Consider the following 17,626-nt stretch of genomic DNA (forward strand, 5'->3'; position numbering starts at 1 on the left):
AGTAACCAGATGCCAAGAGAGGGAGGCATCTGGGGGAGAGGACCTTTAGGGAAAGACAGGAGGCAGGGAGGCCTCCAGGACTCTTCCCTGGTGACCCTGGTTCCCAGAGCTGGGGATGCCTCCAGGGTGATTGGCAGCTCTTTGTTTCAGCCCCCCCTCACCCGCCTGCTGGCCCCCCCCCTTCAACTCCCCCTCCAGTCCCTCCGCCCCCCGCTCGGTCTCTCTCCTCTCTCCGCCTAGCCTTTTCCCCTCCCAGCCGCCTGCCTGCCAGGGGTAGTGAGCCAGCTGAGCGGCATGGAGACGCAGGAACTTCGGGGGGCCCTGGCTCTTCTCCTCCTTTGCATTTTCGCATCTGCTAGTCAGGACCTGCAGGGTAAGCCTATCTCCATCCTCCTAGACCCACCCCTCTCTGCCTTCTCTCCATTTGCCCCCAGCCTAGTAGCAGGGACCATGTAGGCAAAGGGAGAGGAGGAGAGTCCTGAAATTGAGTGGGAGGGAACAGTTGGTGAAATTATGGCCCTGTGGGGAGGAGAGAACACCAGAGGGTGGTGGGTGGGTGGGAACTGGCCAGGGTCAGCATGAGGCCAGGGCAGACGACTCAGGAACTGGATGCTAGGGCTGCCTGGCTGGGTTGGTGTCTGAGCATCCACAGGCACCCCGGAGTCTGGGAGAACTGCCTGAAGTTTTGCGCACCGTGTGGGCCCCTCGGCTTCTTCATCCGTTCGGCTCCTGGCTGCCCAAGGACTGCGTGGGGGTGGGGGCCGAGAGGTCTGGGCTCTCCTGGAGGTCTGGTGGTGAGATGGGCCAGTGAGTTGTGGGAGAGGTAGCTGGAGCAGATGACACAGGCACAGCTTCTTTACTGGCTGGAAGGGAAACCACAGATTGGCCAGGACACAGGAGGCAGAGGAGCTGGGTCCTACATTCCCGTGGGAGAGGGCCAGACTGGGAGGGTCGGAGCCCTCAGTGGGCAGCTGTTCTCCTCCAGAGTGACTGTGCTGAGCCCCGGGGATAGGAGGAGGGGCATTAGGGTGTGGAATGAGCCAAACCTAGCAGCGTAAAGATAAACTGCCTTCCCATTTCTGCGCTGTGGGCACCAGGTGCTACTTCTGCCTGGGATCAGCAGAGTGACTCCTTTGCGCCACCTGGTGGATGCATATCAAGTTTGTGGAATGCTATTTCTGTATTTCCGAGTGAGCCTCAGCCCTGGAGGGCCCCAAAGGGTGGCAGTAGGCAATATTGAGGAAAAGGAAGACACGATGCCTTTTCCTCTTATGGCAACAAAGGTTCCACTTCAAGAAAGTGACTAATACTGCCTGGTGGTGGTGGGGAGGCAGGGAGGAGTGATGAAGGATGCTCCACCCCTGAGGGCTCAGGGGAGAGGGCCGGCCTTAGCATTTGACCCCTTGATAATCTTGCTCTGACCCTGATAATTCCTGCCTGGCCAGTGATTGACCTGCTGACTGTGGGCGAGTCCCGGCAGATGGTAGCAGTGGCAGAGAAGATCCGGACAGCCCTGCTCACTGTTGGGGACATCTACCTCTTGTCGACCTTCCGCCTGCCCCCCAAGCAGGGTGGTGTCCTCTTTGGCCTCTACTCCCGCCAAGACAACACACGATGGCTGGAGGCCTCTGTTGTGGGCAAGATCAACAAAGGTGACTGGTAGCCATCTCCTTTCCTGCAGTGGTGACCCCCCTGAAAACTCTCCCTTCTCCCTACTCCCACATCGCTCTTAATTCTCCTTGGGCTCCACTGGGGACTATGGACCCATCAGGCTGTGTCCAGGCACCAGGGGGCACCTTGTACGGGGTGTTTATGAGGTGCCACAGAAGGCCAGGTATTTGTAGGGATGGAGTGTTGTACTTGAAGATGCCTAGGAAGAGGGGGAGGCATGTCTCTGCATCCAAGCAGGGGTACAGTGAGGTCCCACAGATTCCTGGGGCAGTTCAGTGGGTACAGAACCAGCTGTTAATCTAGCAGGGGACAGAGTGATCTGTGCTCCTGAAGACTAATAAAATCCTAGTCTTTGAATGAATTTGGAAAACATTTATTGTGTACCCACTGTATACAAGGTGTTGGGAGAGACATAGCTGAATAAGGGATGATAGCCCTAGAGATGTGGTATCCAGAAGAGTTAATCCAAGGCCCACCTGGGAGATAGGGGGTGGGGGACAGTGCCCATACTGACCTCCCCTCCTGGGCAGTGCTGGTGCGGTACCAGCGGGAGGATGGCAAAGTCCATGCAGTGAACCTACAGCAAGCAGGCCTGGCTGATGGGCGCACACACACAGCTCTCCTGCGACTCCGAGGTCCGTCCCGACCCAGCCCTGCTCTGCAGCTCTATGTGGACTGCAAACTGGGTGACCAGCATGCTGGGCTTCCAGCACTGGCCCCCATTCCTCCAGCAGAGGTCAATGGGCTGGAGATTAGGACTGGACAGAAGGCTTATTTGAGGATGCAGGTGAGCAGGAAGGGAAGACCCTCTGAATTTCTGTGGAAACACACTTTGCACCAATGGGAGGAGAAGTTGGTACGTCCTCCCACCCTACTGTGCTCCTTTGTCCCCAGGGCTTCGTGGAATCTATGAAAATTATCCTGGGTGGGTCCATGGCCCGGGTCGGAGCCCTGAGCGAGTGTCCATTCCAAGGGGACGAGTCCATCCACAGTGCAGGTAACACAGAGACTTCTGTTCGCTGACACCCTGGACCCCAGAGCACACCCTGTGGTCTTTGGCGACTGCCATCCTCTTGACTTCCCCCTTCACACTCATTCCTTTGGCTCACCTATTCCTCGGCATCTGATCCTGTTACCCCCACATCTCCATCCCCTCTGACTCTATCATCCCCAAATATTACAGTGATCCCAGGATGTGTAGGCCAAAAAAAAATCTCCCTGTTCAGGTCACCCTGTCTACCAGGGTTGCCAGAAAAATAAAAAAAAGAGAATGTAACTCTGAAGAACTTCAACTAGGAGTGAGAAAGTTAATTGCTTGGTCTTGGTTGACTGAGATAAGGGTCTGAGTCTTCTTTAGTTCACATTGGTAGCTGTCACCTACCAGCAGTTTCTCTGAGCATTGCCCATCTGCTTGGTCTGACAGGGATGTTCGGAGATTCTTACGTAAATAAAATGCCCACTTTTCCCAGATATTTCAAAGAAAGAGCTCTGGAGGAAAAAACTGGGGAGGGAGGAAATGGAATGTACTGGGGCCCTGGCCCTACTCAGCATCGCCTCGCACTTGGACCCCTTCTGCCCCTGCTGTGCCTGGGAACCAGGGGGATTTGGGTTTTGACTACCACCCAGTGTAAAGTCACCTCTGCCCTCCTACATTCCAATACCCCAATCTTTATTCCAAAGCTCCAGTCCTTTGTCCCTGTCCTTCTTTTCCCTCCTTCCTTTCACAGCCTCCACCTTCTGACTGTTTTCTTCTCCTCCCTAGTGACCAATGCACTCCACTCCATCCTAGGTGAGTAGGCCACGATGAAGTGCAAGGAACACGAGGGTGGGGAGGAGGCCTCCTGCTCTGGCGGTTGCCTGAAACTAAGCCAGGAATGGAGTGGGGTTTAAAGGTTGGGAGGGGTAGGTGGCAGTGACAGGAGCTGGCTTATTAGCCAAAGAGGGACCAGGGCTGGTGCCCCAGCTCTGAGCCTCTCCACACCCTGGGCCCTGAACAGGGGAGCAGACCAAGGCTCTGGTCACCCAACTCACCCTCTTCAACCAGATCCTGGTGGAGCTACGGGATGATATCCGAGACCAGGTTTGAGGGGGCCAGTGAAATGTGGCACTGATTCCGGGGTGGGGCGACAGATGCCGAGAGCTGACTTCCCCCCCATCCTGTCCACCAGGTGAAGGAAATGTCCCTGATCCGAAACACCATCATGGAGTGTCAGGCATGCGGTGAGAGGGAGAGTAGGGAGGGCTCAAGCGGCATTGCTGTACTCCCTGCCCCGTGGCTTGGCTTCCACTGGTGACCACCGGGGGGCTCTGACTGTGCCCACACCTCAGGCTTCCACGAGCAGCGTTCGCACTGCAGCCCCAACCCCTGCTTCCGAGGCGTGGACTGCATGGAGGTGTATGAGTACCCTGGCTACCGTTGTGGGCCCTGCCCCCCGGGCCTGCAGGGCAACGGTACCCACTGCATGGACATCAATGAGGTGAGGGAAGCAGCATCTGACGGGCACAGAACGCTGGGGTCCAGGAGTTAGGATAGGCCCAAGGAGGTGGGGTGAATGTCTATCAGAAGCAGAGGAACCTTCTTTAGGAGAGGTTGGAGACCAGAAAAGAAGTGTGAAAAGGGAGACAAGTCTGAGGGAGAGACCAAAGGGCCACACAGGGAAGGAGCTGGGGGAGTCTGAGGGCCTAGTGAGGAGGGAGCCCAGAGCAAGGCTGGAGGAGGGGACCCGCACAGTGAGGTGGGGTAGGGAGGGCTGCACATGGGAGCCCAGGAGCAGTGGTCCTAGGATCACAGGCAGGGGCCTGATCTCTCCCTTCTTATCTGGCCCCCAGTGTGCTCAGGCTGACCCATGTTTCCCTGGCTCCAGCTGCATCAACACCATGCCTGGCTTCCACTGTGAGGCCTGTCCTCGAGGCTACAAAGGCACACGGGTGTCTGGTGTAGGCATCGACTATGCCCGGGCCAGCAAGCAGGTTAGGTTGGGTAGAATATATGGAGAGATCTTGGCCTTGCAGGGGCTACTGGGTTGGACATGGCACCCCTGTGATACATGGGATGAGGCTGTTGGTTTATCTGCTGGCTTTGCGTTTGTTTTGGGTCTGGGCTTCACGTCAGTGTTCACAGATAAGGCCACACTAGTGCCCTTTCCTGTATCTGAGCACACCCATCATGTGTCTGGTTCTACCCGAAGTCTGTCCCTTCAGGTCTGCAACGATATTGATGAATGCAATGATGGAAACAATGGTGGCTGTGACCCAAACTCCATCTGCACCAATACGGTGGTGAGCTGAATACCCTGAGTGTGTCCAGGGTCACGGGAACATGCAGCAGCCCGTCCCCCTTCAGATTTCCTGTTTCCCTTCCTCCTTCTCTAGGGTACTACACATAATAAGTGTTCCACATGGCCCTGCTTTGGAATTCTGGTTCTGCCACTTACTAGCTGTGATCTTTAGCAAATTGTTTAGCTTTTCTGAACCTTGGTGTCCTCACTTGGAAAATGGGGCTACCTGGAAAGGTGGTCAGGAGAGCCTACAGGGGATTATCGATATACCTGGCATATAGCTCTGAGTGCCCATCCTGTACCTTTTGGGTGGAACAGTGCTGGTCCTGGGCACCTGGTGGGCTGCCTTCCTTCCTGAGCCATTGTTCCCTACTTTCAGGGTTCTTTCAAGTGTGGTCCCTGTCGTCTGGGCTTCCTGGGCAACCAGAGCCAGGGCTGCTTTCCAGCCCGGACCTGCCACAGCCCTGCCCATAGCCCCTGCCATGTCCACGCACACTGCCTGTTTGAACGCAATGGTGCGGTGTCCTGCTCGGTGAGCAAGGGCTGGGGCTTGGAAGGCAAAGGGAGAATCTAGAGAAAGGAGTAAGGCTAGTGACAGGTTTGGGGCCTGGGGATGGGGGCCTGCAGGGGAAAGGGAGGTGGGCCCTGGCCCAGGAACTGGTTGATGAGAATAGAGCCAGAGCAGGAAGAAGGGTGGGGTGTGGGGAGCCAGCCCAGACTGCTGAGCCCCACCCTTTATGTTGCCCCAGTGCAATGTGGGCTGGGCTGGGAATGGGAACGTGTGTGGACCTGACACGGACATTGATGGCTACCCGGACCAGGCGCTGCCCTGCATGGATAACAACAAACACTGCAAGCAGGTGCTGGGGGCAGGTGAGTGGGGCGGGCGCCCTGGCTGGGCAGGCCGGACCTCACTTGACGCAGCTGCCTCTTCCCCCTGACCTTTAGGACAACTGCCTTTTGACGCCTAACTCGGGGCAGGAAGATGCTGATAATGATGGTGTGGGGGACCAGTGTGATGACGATGCCGATGGGGACGGGATCAAGAATGTTGAGGTGGCTTCCCAGGGGTCCTGCCCCCTCCAACTCATGCTCTCCTCCATGTCTCTATTGCCTTGTCCAATGACCCTGTCCCCTTGGCCAAAAAGCACCTCAGTATTCCAAATGAGAGGCATAAGCCTGGTGCCCAGAACTATACTATAGTCCAAGGCGGACTACGTGGAGGCTGCGTGGGTGGGCCTGCACCAAGCAGGTGGACTGTGATAAGAGTAGTGATCACAAAGGCCAGTGGTTTGAGGAAGGTTTCTTTCCCTCCTACCCCAGGACAATTGCCGGCTGCTCCCCAACAAGGACCAGCAAAACTCTGATACAGATTCATTTGGCGATGCCTGTGACAACTGCCCCAACGTTCCCAACAATGACCAGAAGGACACAGATGGCAATGGGGAAGGGGATGCGTGTGACAACGACGTGGATGGGGATGGTGCAGGCCTGGGGCTGAGGGGGTAGCTGGGAGAACTGTTTTGGATACAGGTGGGAATGGAGCAGGCAAGCTAGGAAGTCTGTGAATTGTGGGGTCGGTAGGCTGCTTATGGGAGTCAGCCTGGGCGACCCTACCTGGGGCAGATTTGCTGGGAATGTGAAGTGGGGTGTGTTGGGCAGGTAGTGGGCAAGAATGTGAGACAAAGTATAGGCAGATTTCCTGACCCGCTGTCCTCTTAATGGGAGACAAAGCTTGGGGCTTTCACTAATCTAGAAGTGCGACACATGCTAGTGACAGCCTTATGCTACCCCATGTCTTCTAGGCATCCCCAATGGATTGGACAATTGCCCCAAAGTCCCCAACCCCCTACAGACAGACAGGGATGAGGATGGGGTGGGAGATGCCTGCGACAGCTGTCCTGAAATAAGCAATCCTACCCAGGTACACAGGAAGGGGTGGGGGGAGCTGGTGGATGAAGCCCCAGGCCTTTGGATGGGAAGTGGTTGGGCTACCCTCTTCAGTTACCAAGCAGCACTGGTGAGAGCAGGCCCCTCTCAGACAGATGCGGACAGTGACCTGGTGGGGGATGTCTGTGACACCAATGAAGACAGGTAGGGTCTTGGCCAAGAGATGGAAGGTCAGAGATACTTTACTTTCCTCTAGGATATTTTCAATCCCTTCTATGGTTTAGCCCTAATCCTCTACTCCTATTGGGCAGGAAGTCATTCTCATTGTCCACCCTCTCCTTCTATTGCTGGATCTTCACCTCATCCTTGCCTGACTGCAAGGGGTCTGGTTGAATGGAGGGTATCCCCCAGAAAGACACCTATGCAGGAGAGGGGATGTGGTACCTTTAGAGCCTTCATTTGGTGTCTGTTCTCCTGGGCAGTGATGGGGATGGACATCAGGACACCAAGGACAACTGCCCCCAGCTGCCCAACAGTTCCCAGCTAGACTCAGACAATGACGGACTTGGAGATGAGTGTGATGGGGATGATGACAATGATGGTGTCCCAGATTATGTGCCTCCTGGTCCTGATAACTGTCGCCTGGTACCCAATCCCAACCAAAAGGACTCAGATGGTAAGGCTGGCGTCCCCCAGAGGACTGGATTGGTGTAGGCTTTGCTCAGCAAGAAGTGGCAGGTCCTGCTGGGGGGCGAGGAAGAGCAAGAGGGAAGAGCTCTCAGGAACGCTAGTGGCAGCAGCCAGGGCCTTCCTGAGTGCCTAGCCTCACTCTGCCCAGGCAATGGTGTTGGCGATGTGTGTGAAGATGACTTTGACAATGACGCAGTGGTCGACCCCCTGGATGTGTGCCCTGAAAGTGCGGAGGTAACCCTCACGGATTTTCGGGCCTACCAGACTGTTGTCCTGGATCCTGAGGGTGATGCTCAGATTGACCCAAACTGGGTCGTGCTCAACCAGGTACTAGGGCAGTGGGCTGGGCAGGTACTGTCAGACCAGACCACCAGAAGGGGCTGCGCACCTGGATCAGGGCTTTCTTCTTTACTGCACACCACTAGGGCATGGAAATTGTTCAGACCATGAACAGTGATCCCGGCCTGGCAGTTGGTATGTAAAGGACACCCAGTTCGATAATTTCCACAGAGGAATCCTATAGGGGCAGAGAGTGGGGGGCATATGCAGCAGGCATCCCTTCCACCCCCCACCCCACAATGGGCCACCAGAAGCTTTGCTGCCCCTGACCTTGATCCCACTCCCCACCCCCCCCAGGATATACGGCCTTCAATGGTGTGGACTTTGAAGGGACCTTCCATGTGAACACAGTGACTGATGATGACTACGCAGGCTTTCTCTTCAGCTATCAGGACAGCGGCCGCTTCTATGTTGTCATGTGGAAGCAAACAGAGCAGACCTACTGGCAGGCCACACCTTTCCGGGCTGTTGCCCAGCCTGCACTACAGCTCAAGGTCCCACAGCTGCCCAGATTCTCCCATTCAGGGCCCTCTCCTAAAGCCACCTCATGCTAACCCCAGGGCCTCCCCCACTGTCTGAGTGGGCACCCTCTCACCCAGACCACTGGCCTGGAGGTTGGCTCCCTGGGGCTCCACAACATTCCCCTGACCACCTTGACTTCCTTTTACACCTGCACTTACCAACCTCTTCTCTCCTTGCTGGGGTCCTGTGGTTGATCTACTGTCTTTGGCAACGCCCCGCAGGCAGTGACTTCAGTGTCTGGCCCAGGTGAACACCTCCGGAATGCCTTGTGGCATACTGGCCACACCCCAGATCAGGTGCGACTGCTGTGGACTGACCCACGGAATGTGGGCTGGCGTGACAAGACTTCCTACCGCTGGCAGCTGCTGCACCGGCCTCAAGTTGGCTACATTCGGTGAGAGGAGGGCCTGAGGGCTCCTGAGGGACTGCAGGCCCAGTGTTGCCTTTGCCTTTAGCTGGGACTTACCAGTGACCTTCTCTCTACTCAGTTCTTTGGTGCCAGGGGCTAGGCCTGGGCCATTTCTCTCCATCTCCCCTTTCACCACAGGCTGCCCGCCTTAGCCCAGCTGTCCTCCTGACATCAGGCAGCCTGGGCTCTGGTGCCAGTGTTGCCAAATATCTACAGGCAACATTGGGCAAGTCCTTCCTTTTTGGTGCTCCATTTTTTCCCCTCTGTAAGACGAGGGCACCTCTGGAATGCCAGGCCAGTCTGGGGAGAGGCATATAATATCCAGAGCCTCCACTGGTACAGCCCAGAACTTGCCTCATCAAAGTGTCTGACCAGAAGGGATCATCATTTACAGAAGAGTAAACCAAGGCCCAGACTTCACACCTTTTCACAGCAGAGCTGGGGCTTCTCACTTCAGCACTCTGTCCACAATTTTGCATGTCCTAGTTGGTGGTGATGACAGGGGAGGGAGGGGAATGGTCCAGAGTCCAGGGACTTGGGTTGGTTCCCCTTTAAGGTGCCTGGAACTGCGGGGTGCCAGGGCAGAGGATAAGGGGGGGGTGGACAAGAGCCTGGGAAGCGGGTGACTTCACCCCCCAGCCCATTGTGCTCATCGTCATGGCAACCCAATCCTCGCTTGGAATGCGGCTGGTGCTTTGAGATGCAAAGGGGGCTGGACAAAGAGCCAGGGGCCCCAGGCCTGAGAAAAGCACCCCCCTTCCCTCCCCTTTCCTTCCTCCCTCTCCCTTCCTCCTTTCTCTCTCAAGCCCGGTGAGCTCAAGGGGGGTTGGCAGTGAGCAGGGCCCTGGCCAGGGTGGCACGGTGCCCACTGGCACCCCAACACCAGTGGACACCCCTATCCTGGACAGAGTGAAGCTCTATGAGGGTCCCCAGCTAGTGGCAGATTCTGGGGTGATCATTGACACGTCCATGCGAGGGGGGCGTCTTGGTGTCTTCTGCTTCTCTCAAGAAAACATCATCTGGTCCAATCTCCAATATCGATGCAATGGTGAGACTCTAGATCAAGATCAGCCTGACCTCTCATGCCCTCATGGGAAAGTCACATTTTCTGACCTTGATCATTTCTTCTTCCTCAGACACAGTGCCAGAGGACTTTGAGCCATTCCGGAGGCAGCTGCTCCAGGGAAGAGTGTGAAGAGGAGGCCACCAGATTCAGAGTCCTGATTTTAGACCTTTTGGCCTTGGGGGTCCATTCCGGAGACCCTGGGGTCTAATCTACAGCCCCTCAGCCAAACACAGACCCTCCTCTGGCACCTGCCAGGAGTTCAGCCCCGTAGGGGTGGTGACCCCACTGTTCAGGAGATGGGGATGTTTTCAAGGGGTATTTCTCAGGCACTAACCCCAGGAAAGATAACAGCACATTGCCATAAAGTCCCAGCTGTTTTCTAAGCCAGTGCAATTGCTTATTTTAGGGATTCTGGGATAGTGTGGATTACAGGAAGGAAACTGAGGGAGGTGAGGGAGAAGGCTGGTTGGAAGGAAGTTGAGATCTAGAGGAAGTTTGGCTGAGTGTGGGTGCAGGTGAAGGATGGGGGTGGGGGGGTTAGGTGAAAGATGAGGTGCTGGTTGGAGGATGGCTAACGTCCTCCCAGCCCCCTACTCACGGTGGCAGTGGCGACACTCCAGTCTGTCTTAGATCAGCCGGGATCGGGAGCCAGGAGGGCTGTAGCGACCCCGCTCGGGGTGAGGGGGAGGCCGGGAGGCCGGGGGGTCGGAGGGGCCGGAGGCCGGGACGAGTGCAATATTGGCGGGGGAAAGAACAACACTGCACCGCGTCCCGTCCCTCCCGCCCGCCCGGGGCCCGGGATCCCGCTCCCCACCGCTTGAAGCCGGACCAGCTGAAGAGTCGGGGGCACGCTGAGGAGCTGGGTTCACCTTGGAGGCCAAAGAGATTTGGCGCCCAGTAGAGGGTGAAAGGGAGACTATAAGGGGGAGGGGGTGAAGGGAGAAGGGGAGACCGCGGTATCCCGAAAGGCCGCTTTCCGACTCCCGGGCGTTGCGCGCGCTTGCTCTTTAAATACTCAGACTGCGCGGCGCGGAGCCGTCGCCATGGTGACGCGTGTCCCAGCAACCGAATTGAATGGCTGCTGCCAGGCAACGCTGAGGACTGAAGTTTTGGGGCCGCCCACCTAGATACTCGCGTTTCTCTAGCCTGCTTGGGGGGGATGGGGGGCTTCCCCTGCGCGCTGACGTAAAGGGCCCGCGGTCCGCGCTAGTGAATCTCTTGGCCGCGCAAAGCAGCGCCAACTACGCTGCGCCCAGGAGCTGGTCCATAGCTTCAGACTCGGCTTCTCTCCACTCCTGCCACATCCAAGTGTTTTTAAAGTTTGTCAGTCTGTATTCATTGAGGCTAAAAACTGTTTTTCTAAATAAGACGTAACTGCTTCCATTGGCCTAGACCACAACCCAGGGGGACCCCCGCATGGGGACAGATAACCTGAGCTCCACGTGCCACTATGGCGCCATTCTGCCTTTCGAGATTTCTCGGGATTCACAAATTACGCACCCTCACATACAGTTTTGACCCCCATCATGGGCCTACCTGCCCCAAATAACCCTCTGCTCCCCAAAGGATAGTTTGTGCCCCCAAATGCCTGTTCCGTCGCCCACCCTACTCTCTGCTTCCTAAATACTAAAGTAACCTGTACCATTGCCCCTCCCACATTCCGATGTCCTCTCCTACATACCTGGATGCCCCTTCCCCGGACCTCAGGTCCCCACCCACTTAGCGCCATTTCTTCCAGACACCGCCGCCACGCGCCCCAGAGTCCCCTCTTAAAGTTCCCAGCCCTTCAGAGGTGCAGTACTTTCCTCCCCTTTTCTGTCCAAACCACTGACTCTTCTCGCCGGGCCCCAGCCCTTCCCAGGCTCTGTCTGTCCCCGCTTCAGGGAGTGCCGCCCAATGTCCTCTCCCCCGACCCCGGCAGCCCCTCAGCCTCCTGGGTCACGCCCCGCGAGGCTACCGGTGACCACTAGAGGGCAGGAGAGCCCGGACGGCGACGCCGGTTGGCCGCCGCTACAAGGTGGACAGGAAGGAAAGACCTTAGGGCTCGGCGGAACCCTATTTCGCTAAGTGGAAATTTCTTCCCCCGCCCCCTTCTCGGGAGAACGCCAGGAACTCAGGCCGCCGTAAAGCCCGGCAGGGGCGGGGACTGTGGGTTTCGGGGTAGAACTGCGAGTGGAACGGGTCAGGGGGCGGTTGGAAGGGGGCGGCTATTCCGGGAAGTGGCGGGGTGGGGGGTCCACAAGGAGCACCTAGTCCACCCATTATCAAGCCTTCTAATTTCTTCTAGCCCCAAGAGTGGGCCTTCAAGGGACCCAGTGAGAATGGGGACGCGGAGGGGGCCCCGAGGGTGAACTTCCCCGGCCTTGCAGTCCAGGACGTTGACCTAGCCCACTTTCTCTGTTCCTTTTCTCACCTTGTTGCCCTGGGGCAGAAGCCAGAGCCTTGGGGACCCAGGTTCCCCCGACTCCCCCCACCGCCTTCTGGAGTCAGGGAGTGGTTGGTGAAAGGGGGGAGGCCCGTCGGAGAACAAACAAGTTGTCAGAGGGTTGAGTGATTGGGGCCTCCGTACCCCTCCTGAGGGGCCAGGAATGGTTGGGGAGGAGGAGGAAGAGGTAGGGAAAGGGGGAGGGGGCGGGGTTTGTCCCCTGTCACCTGCCCTGGCCGAGCCTAGGGCGGGCGGGGGACCGGTATAAAGCAGAAGGCGCCTGCGCCCGCTCCACCTCTCTCAGCGCCGGCCTGAGGCTGATCGGCCCCTTCCCCACCCGGTTCACCACCATGACACCAGGCTTCCAGGCCCCCTTCCTCCTCCTGCTGCTACTCTTCCTGGTGCTTACAGGTGAGGGGCACAGGTGTGGAGGCGGCTGGTCGGCCCAGGCGTCTTCCCAGTCTTTCTGTGGGTTTTGTTTCCTAGCGAATGGCACCCCAAGAGGCCAAAGTTGCGGACAGGGGTGGCCCAGTCTGTACCAGAATGAAGGAGAGGAGCTAAGGACAGGCTGAGAAGAGATGGCCCCCAGGAGAGAGGGTGCCAGGGCCAGGCTAATGTCCTGAGAAGCAGCCTGGGGTGGCGGGAGGGGAGAGTCCTGGGAGGTAAGTCTTAAGAGTGGAAAATAGGACAAGCTAGAAGCAGAGGAGAGTGGAAAGAGAAAAGGAAGCTGCCAGGCAGGAAGAAGAAATTGGCCCCACTCCCCATATCTTTCTCTGGCATTACTTCTTCAGATTCCAGAGGATGTATTTTCCCATTGTTCTGATTTGTCCCCTACCTGGCTCTGTGACCTCAATTTCTCACACCTGTCACTCTGGCAGCCTATAGCAACTCACTAAATACTGCCGGCCCCCAAGACACCCCGTCCCTGGCCACCAGCCTGACCTCAAGCCCGGCCACCACTCCACCGCACCAAGGTGCCCTATCCTGGGCCACCAACCCGGCCACCGCTCTGCTGCACCAAGGCACCACATCCCCCGCCACCAGCATGGCCTCAAGCCCGACCACCACTCCGCCGCACCAAGGCACCCCATCCCCGGCCACTGCTCCACCGCATGAAGGCACCCTGTTCCCCACCACCAGCCCAGCCACCACTCCGCCGCACCAAGGCACCCCGTCCCCAGCCACCGGCCCGGCCACCGCTCCGCCGCACCAAGGCACCCCGTCCCCAGCCACCGGCCCGGCCACCGCTCCGCCGGACCAAGGCACCCCGTCCCCAGCCACCGGCCCGGCCACCGCTCCGCCGCACCAAGGCACCCCGTCCCCAGCCACCGGCCCGGCCACCGCTCCGCCGCACCAAGGCACCCCGTCCCCAGCCACCGGCCCGGCCACCGCTCCGCCGCACCAAGGCACCCCGTCCCCAGCCACCGGCCCGGCCACCGCTCCGCCGCACCAAGGCACCCCGTCCCCAGCCACCGGCCCGGCCACCGCTCCGCCGCACCAAGGCACCCCGTCCCCAGCCACCGGCCCGGCCACCGCTCCGCCGCACCAAGGCACCCCGTCCCCAGCCACCGGCCCGGCCACCGCTCCGCCGCACCAAGGCACCCCGTCCCCAGCCACCGGCCCGGCCACCGCTCCGCCGCACCAAGGCACCCCGTCCCCAGCCACCGGCCCGGCCACCGCTCCGCCGCACCAAGGCACCCCGTCCCCAGCCACCGGCCCGGCCACCGCTCCGCCGCACCAAGGCACCCCGTCCCCAGCCACCGGCCCGGCCACCGCTCCGCCGCACCAAGGCACCCCGTCCCCAGCCACCGGCCCGGCCACCGCTCCGCCGCACCAAGGCACCCCGTCCCCAGCCACCGGCCCGGCCACCGCTCCGCCGCACCAAGGCACCCCGTCCCCAGCCACCGGCCCGGCCACCGCTCCGCCGCACCAAGGCACCACGTCCCCTGCCACCGGCCCGGCCACTGCTCTGCCGCACCAAGGCACCACGTCCCCGGCCACTGCTCCGCCACACGAAGGCACCCTGTTCCCCACCACCAGCCCTGCCTCAAGCCCGGCCACCGCTCCACCGCACCAAAGCTCCCCGTCCCCGGCCACCAGCCCGGCCTCAAGCCCCGCCACCCCTCCTCACCAAGGCACCCTGTCCCTGGCCACCAGCCCGGCCTCAAGCCCAGCCACCGCTGTGTCACACAAGGCCATCTCTGCCAAGACTTCCATAACCCCAGTTGACAAGAGCACTCCATCCTCAGTTCCGAGCCACTACTCAGATACTCCAACCACCCCTGCCAGACACGGTACTAGGACTACTTCCAGCAGCACTAAGCACAGCTTAGTACCTTCCACCTCCACTCATAGGACTTCTACCCAGTTGTCTATTAGGATCTCCTTCTTTTCTCTATATTTTTACATTTTGAACTGGCAGTTTAACTCTTCCCTGGAAGATCCCAGCACCAACTACTATCAGAAGCTGCAGAGAAACATTTCTGAATTGGTGAGTGTCAGTCTCCCCTCTGGCGCGCTCAGCCGCGGCAGCTTTCCAAACCGCTCAGACCTGTTGCATCAGGCCTTAGCCCTCTCCCTCTCATCCCAGTTTTTGCAGATTTACAAACAAGAAGGTTTTCTGGGACTCTCTAGTATCAAGTTCAGGTACAATTCTGGGTGTGGACTATGGGGGTGGCGGGTGTGGACCGTGTGGGGCAGTGGATGCTGTTATGATGTGGGGAGGGCCTGGACTTCTGGCTGGGGTACGCGCTGACCCAGAAGCTGGGATCTGTGGCTGAGCTGCCCATTTCCCTGTGACCAGGCCAGGATCTGTGGTGGTAGAATCAGCTCTGGCCTTCCGAGAGGGTATCACCAGTGCCAACATCGTGCAGACACATCTTGTCCAGAGTGCAGCAGAAGCAGCCAGATATGACCTGGTCATCTCAAACATTAGCGGTAAGGCCCCTCCCCTGCTGCTGGCCGGCCCTAAGCCTCCAGGGCCCCGTCCCCTCTAGCATCTGGGTTTCGGCGCTTCCCCTTGGTGCTAGTAGGGGGAGGGTCACCTCTTTAGGGAGACTCCCTGACCACTGCTTTTCCTTTCAGTGAATGACATGCTATTTCCTTCTGCCCAGTCTGGGTCTGAAGTTCCAGGCTGGGGCATCGCCCTGCTGGTGTTGGTCTGTGTTCTGGTTCTGCTGGCCATCATCTATCTCATTGCCCTGGTAAGTGCTCAGCCTCTGGCCTTGACCGGAGTCCTCCTGACAGAAGGAACTCCAAGGCCCCTCATAACCTCGTCTCCCCAGGCTGTGTGTCAGTGCTACCGAAAGAAGTGTGGGCAGCTGGACATCTTTCCAACTCGTGACGCCTACCATCCCATGAGCGAGTACCCCACCTACCACACCCATGGGCGCTACGTGCCCCCTGGCAGTACCAGACGGAGACCCTATGAGGAGGTGAGGTTGGGCCCAGGCCTCACAGGCAGAGGGAGGTGGAAGCTTTGGCTGGGCAGGGGTTCCGAAAGGGTACTTGGAAAGCCCAAATAACTTAGAGGAGGTGAGAGGGGCTGTAAGGAAGCAATGGAGGACCTGGCAGGGATGGGGGTGGAGGTCAGAAGAGTTCTGGCGGAAAGTTCTGGAGAGGAGAGCACGGGAGACCGGACCTCAAGAGGGAGCGCCCCGCCCACCAGCATTTCCAAAACAGCATTCACTGCTCACTCAGCCGCCTGGAGGTGGAATGGGTGGGGCGCTGGGCCCTCGGAGCCCTTCATGCGGGACTCCCCAGCAATGACTTGGCTCCTAAGAATGGAGAGTAGGTCGAGAAAGGCTGGTAGGAGGGGAGGAAGACGTGTCACTGGGCCAGGTGAGTCTTGGGGCTGGTGGGGTCCTTGGGAGTCTCAAGGAGTCCAAGACTCCTCCTCCCTCTTTCCTCTCCTGGCTTTTCAGTCCAGGACCTAGTAAATAATTACTTCAGTCACCTGGGGCTGGAATGCCATTCCAGGTGGGGGACGGGGAAGTTTCCTTTTCTTGACCCTGTTTTGACTCTGCCTGGGAATTTTCTTCTCCCAGTTTTACACAGATGCACACACACTTCCTTGGGCTGGAAGAGCAAAGAATGGAGGGAGAAAGGGGGAAGGAGGAGCAGGGGGGCTGGTTAGAGCCAAGGGGAGGGAGTGCAGGGGAGCAGAGAGGGAGCAGCCCTGTTTACAGTCACCTGGTGGCTGGCACTGGAGGCAGGTGCTGTCTCCGAATTAACCCTCTGAGAGCCAGTCAGGCTTCTGGACCTATCGCACCCTAGACCTGCTACTGGGGTGCCATTCAGGAGCCCTGGGGCGGTAGCTTCTCCCAGGAAGGCTCCTTCCCTTCATCCTGGATTCCTTTTCTCCCACCTAGGTTTCTGCAGGCAACGGTGGAAGCAGCCTCTCTTACACAAATCTAGCAGCCACTTCAGCCAACTTGTAGGGGCACATGGCCTGCTGAGCATCCAGCCAGCGCCAGCTGCCTCCCTAGGATCTTCACTGCCAGATCCCCCACAGCCCCCCGTTTGGGCTGGTGAGCTGGGAATTCAGGAGGGCTGCTCACAGGCCCCACCAAGCCCCCTAACCCATCTCAGCCCTGGTGAAGCCCATGCCCTGGAGGACCGGCCCAGAAAGCCCTGGGATGAGAGTGGGAACCTGAACATAGCTGAATAAAATGTGGGCCTCCTCTGCTCTGACTGCCAACCTCTGATCTGTCATCTGTGACCTGTATGTAGGAGGGATGGTCACCATGTGTGTGTGAGGGGCCTCTGTGGGAGAAGACAAGGAGGGAAAGAGCAGGGCTCATCTGAGAAGCAGGAGGCATGGGGAGATGACACTGGGCCGCAGGAGTGGCTGGTGGAGGAGCTCCAGTCACCTCTGCCTGATCCTTGGTGGCACAAGAGGAAGCAGGAAATGAAACCTTTGTGGCTTGCACAGGCCAGCGTGACCTGTCCCCACCTGTGTGCCTGTGGCTCTCCCCTTCTCATTCTCAGACCTGGGTTTCACTTGGGCTGAGCACTGGCGGTGGCTCTCCCCTTGGCACAGTGCCCCCAGGCAGCTCTATTCTTAGCTGCCGGGGTGTGAAGTAGGTCCTCAGGCAGCGATAACATTGGCAGAGTCAACATGGGCATGATAAGTGTGGTGTCAGATCCGGGGGCTGGCACCAGGCCAGTTCCCTTGCTGACCTGCAGGCTGCCCCCACCTGTCCCTGGGCTCTGGGGTCTGCTCCCAGTGCACCCTGGGAATGAGGAAGTGGTTCTGGTTCCCTGACCCTTTCAGGCGCGGGCACAGTGCCTGCCCTCCCAACCACATTCCCTAGGGCTTGGGTGCTGTCTCCTCC

General features: G+C 58.6%; 2 protein-coding genes across 6 annotated transcripts; both read left to right on the top strand.

The window, feature by feature from the left end:
• Positions 1-167: 167 nt before the first annotated feature.
• THBS3 (thrombospondin 3) lies at positions 168-10,252 on the top strand. 5 transcript variants are annotated; one of them, XM_017676519.3, is made up of 23 exons: positions 168-373; positions 1,446-1,652; positions 2,202-2,458; positions 2,566-2,668; positions 3,434-3,460; positions 3,669-3,751; positions 3,840-3,891; positions 4,000-4,148; positions 4,501-4,641; positions 4,873-4,950; positions 5,329-5,481; positions 5,699-5,809; positions 5,898-6,005; positions 6,273-6,432; positions 6,755-6,873; positions 6,991-7,043; positions 7,322-7,515; positions 7,678-7,856; positions 7,955-8,003; positions 8,166-8,362; positions 8,612-8,784; positions 9,708-9,847; positions 9,936-10,252. In XM_017676519.3, the coding sequence occupies exons 1-23, from the start codon at positions 295-297 to the stop codon at positions 9,992-9,994; spliced, it is 2,871 nt and encodes a 956-aa protein (XP_017532008.1). In that variant the 5' UTR covers positions 168-294; the 3' UTR covers positions 9,995-10,252. The 5 variants fall into 5 exon arrangements, with proteins under 5 accessions (XP_017532008.1, XP_017532010.1, XP_073078254.1 ...); XM_017676521.3 differs by lacking the exon at positions 9,708-9,847; XM_073222153.1 differs by lacking the exon at positions 9,708-9,847 and having other exon boundaries at positions 8,637-8,784.
• A 2,289-nt stretch (positions 10,253-12,541) lies between these two features.
• Positions 12,542-16,989, top strand: MUC1 (mucin 1, cell surface associated). The gene is made up of 7 exons (XM_037016845.2): positions 12,542-12,701; positions 13,169-14,781; positions 14,881-14,936; positions 15,094-15,227; positions 15,375-15,493; positions 15,575-15,724; positions 16,661-16,989. The coding sequence occupies exons 1-7, from the start codon at positions 12,641-12,643 to the stop codon at positions 16,727-16,729; spliced, it is 2,202 nt and encodes a 733-aa protein (XP_036872740.2). The 5' UTR covers positions 12,542-12,640; the 3' UTR covers positions 16,730-16,989.
• The last annotated feature ends 637 nt before the right edge of the window (positions 16,990-17,626 follow it).

The sequence above is a fragment of the Manis javanica genome, chromosome 14 (assembly GCF_040802235.1).
Source record: "Manis javanica isolate MJ-LG chromosome 14, MJ_LKY, whole genome shotgun sequence".
In the NCBI taxonomy this organism is placed as follows: Eukaryota; Metazoa; Chordata; class Mammalia; order Pholidota; family Manidae; genus Manis; species Manis javanica.

What these genes read in the sequence shown, in the direction of transcription:
- THBS3 (XM_017676519.3), top strand. Translation starts at nt 295, where the DNA reads ATGGAGACGCAGGAACTTCGGGGGGCCCTGGCTCTTCTCCTCCTTTGC. An exon ending in TGATCCCGGCCTGGCAGTTG is followed by an intron (nt 8,004 to 8,165) that starts GTATGTAAAGGA and finishes CACCCCCCCCAG; the next exon opens with GATATACGGCCTTCAATGGT. An exon ending in CCTCAAGTTGGCTACATTCG is followed by an intron (nt 8,785 to 9,707) that starts GTGAGAGGAGGG and finishes TATCCTGGACAG; the next exon opens with AGTGAAGCTCTATGAGGGTC.
- MUC1 (XM_037016845.2), top strand. Translation starts at nt 12,641, where the DNA reads ATGACACCAGGCTTCCAGGCCCCCTTCCTCCTCCTGCTGCTACTCTTC. An exon ending in CTCTCTAGTATCAAGTTCAG is followed by an intron (nt 14,937 to 15,093) that starts GTACAATTCTGG and finishes CCCTGTGACCAG; the next exon opens with GCCAGGATCTGTGGTGGTAG. An exon ending in GGTCATCTCAAACATTAGCG is followed by an intron (nt 15,228 to 15,374) that starts GTAAGGCCCCTC and finishes TTTTCCTTTCAG; the next exon opens with TGAATGACATGCTATTTCCT.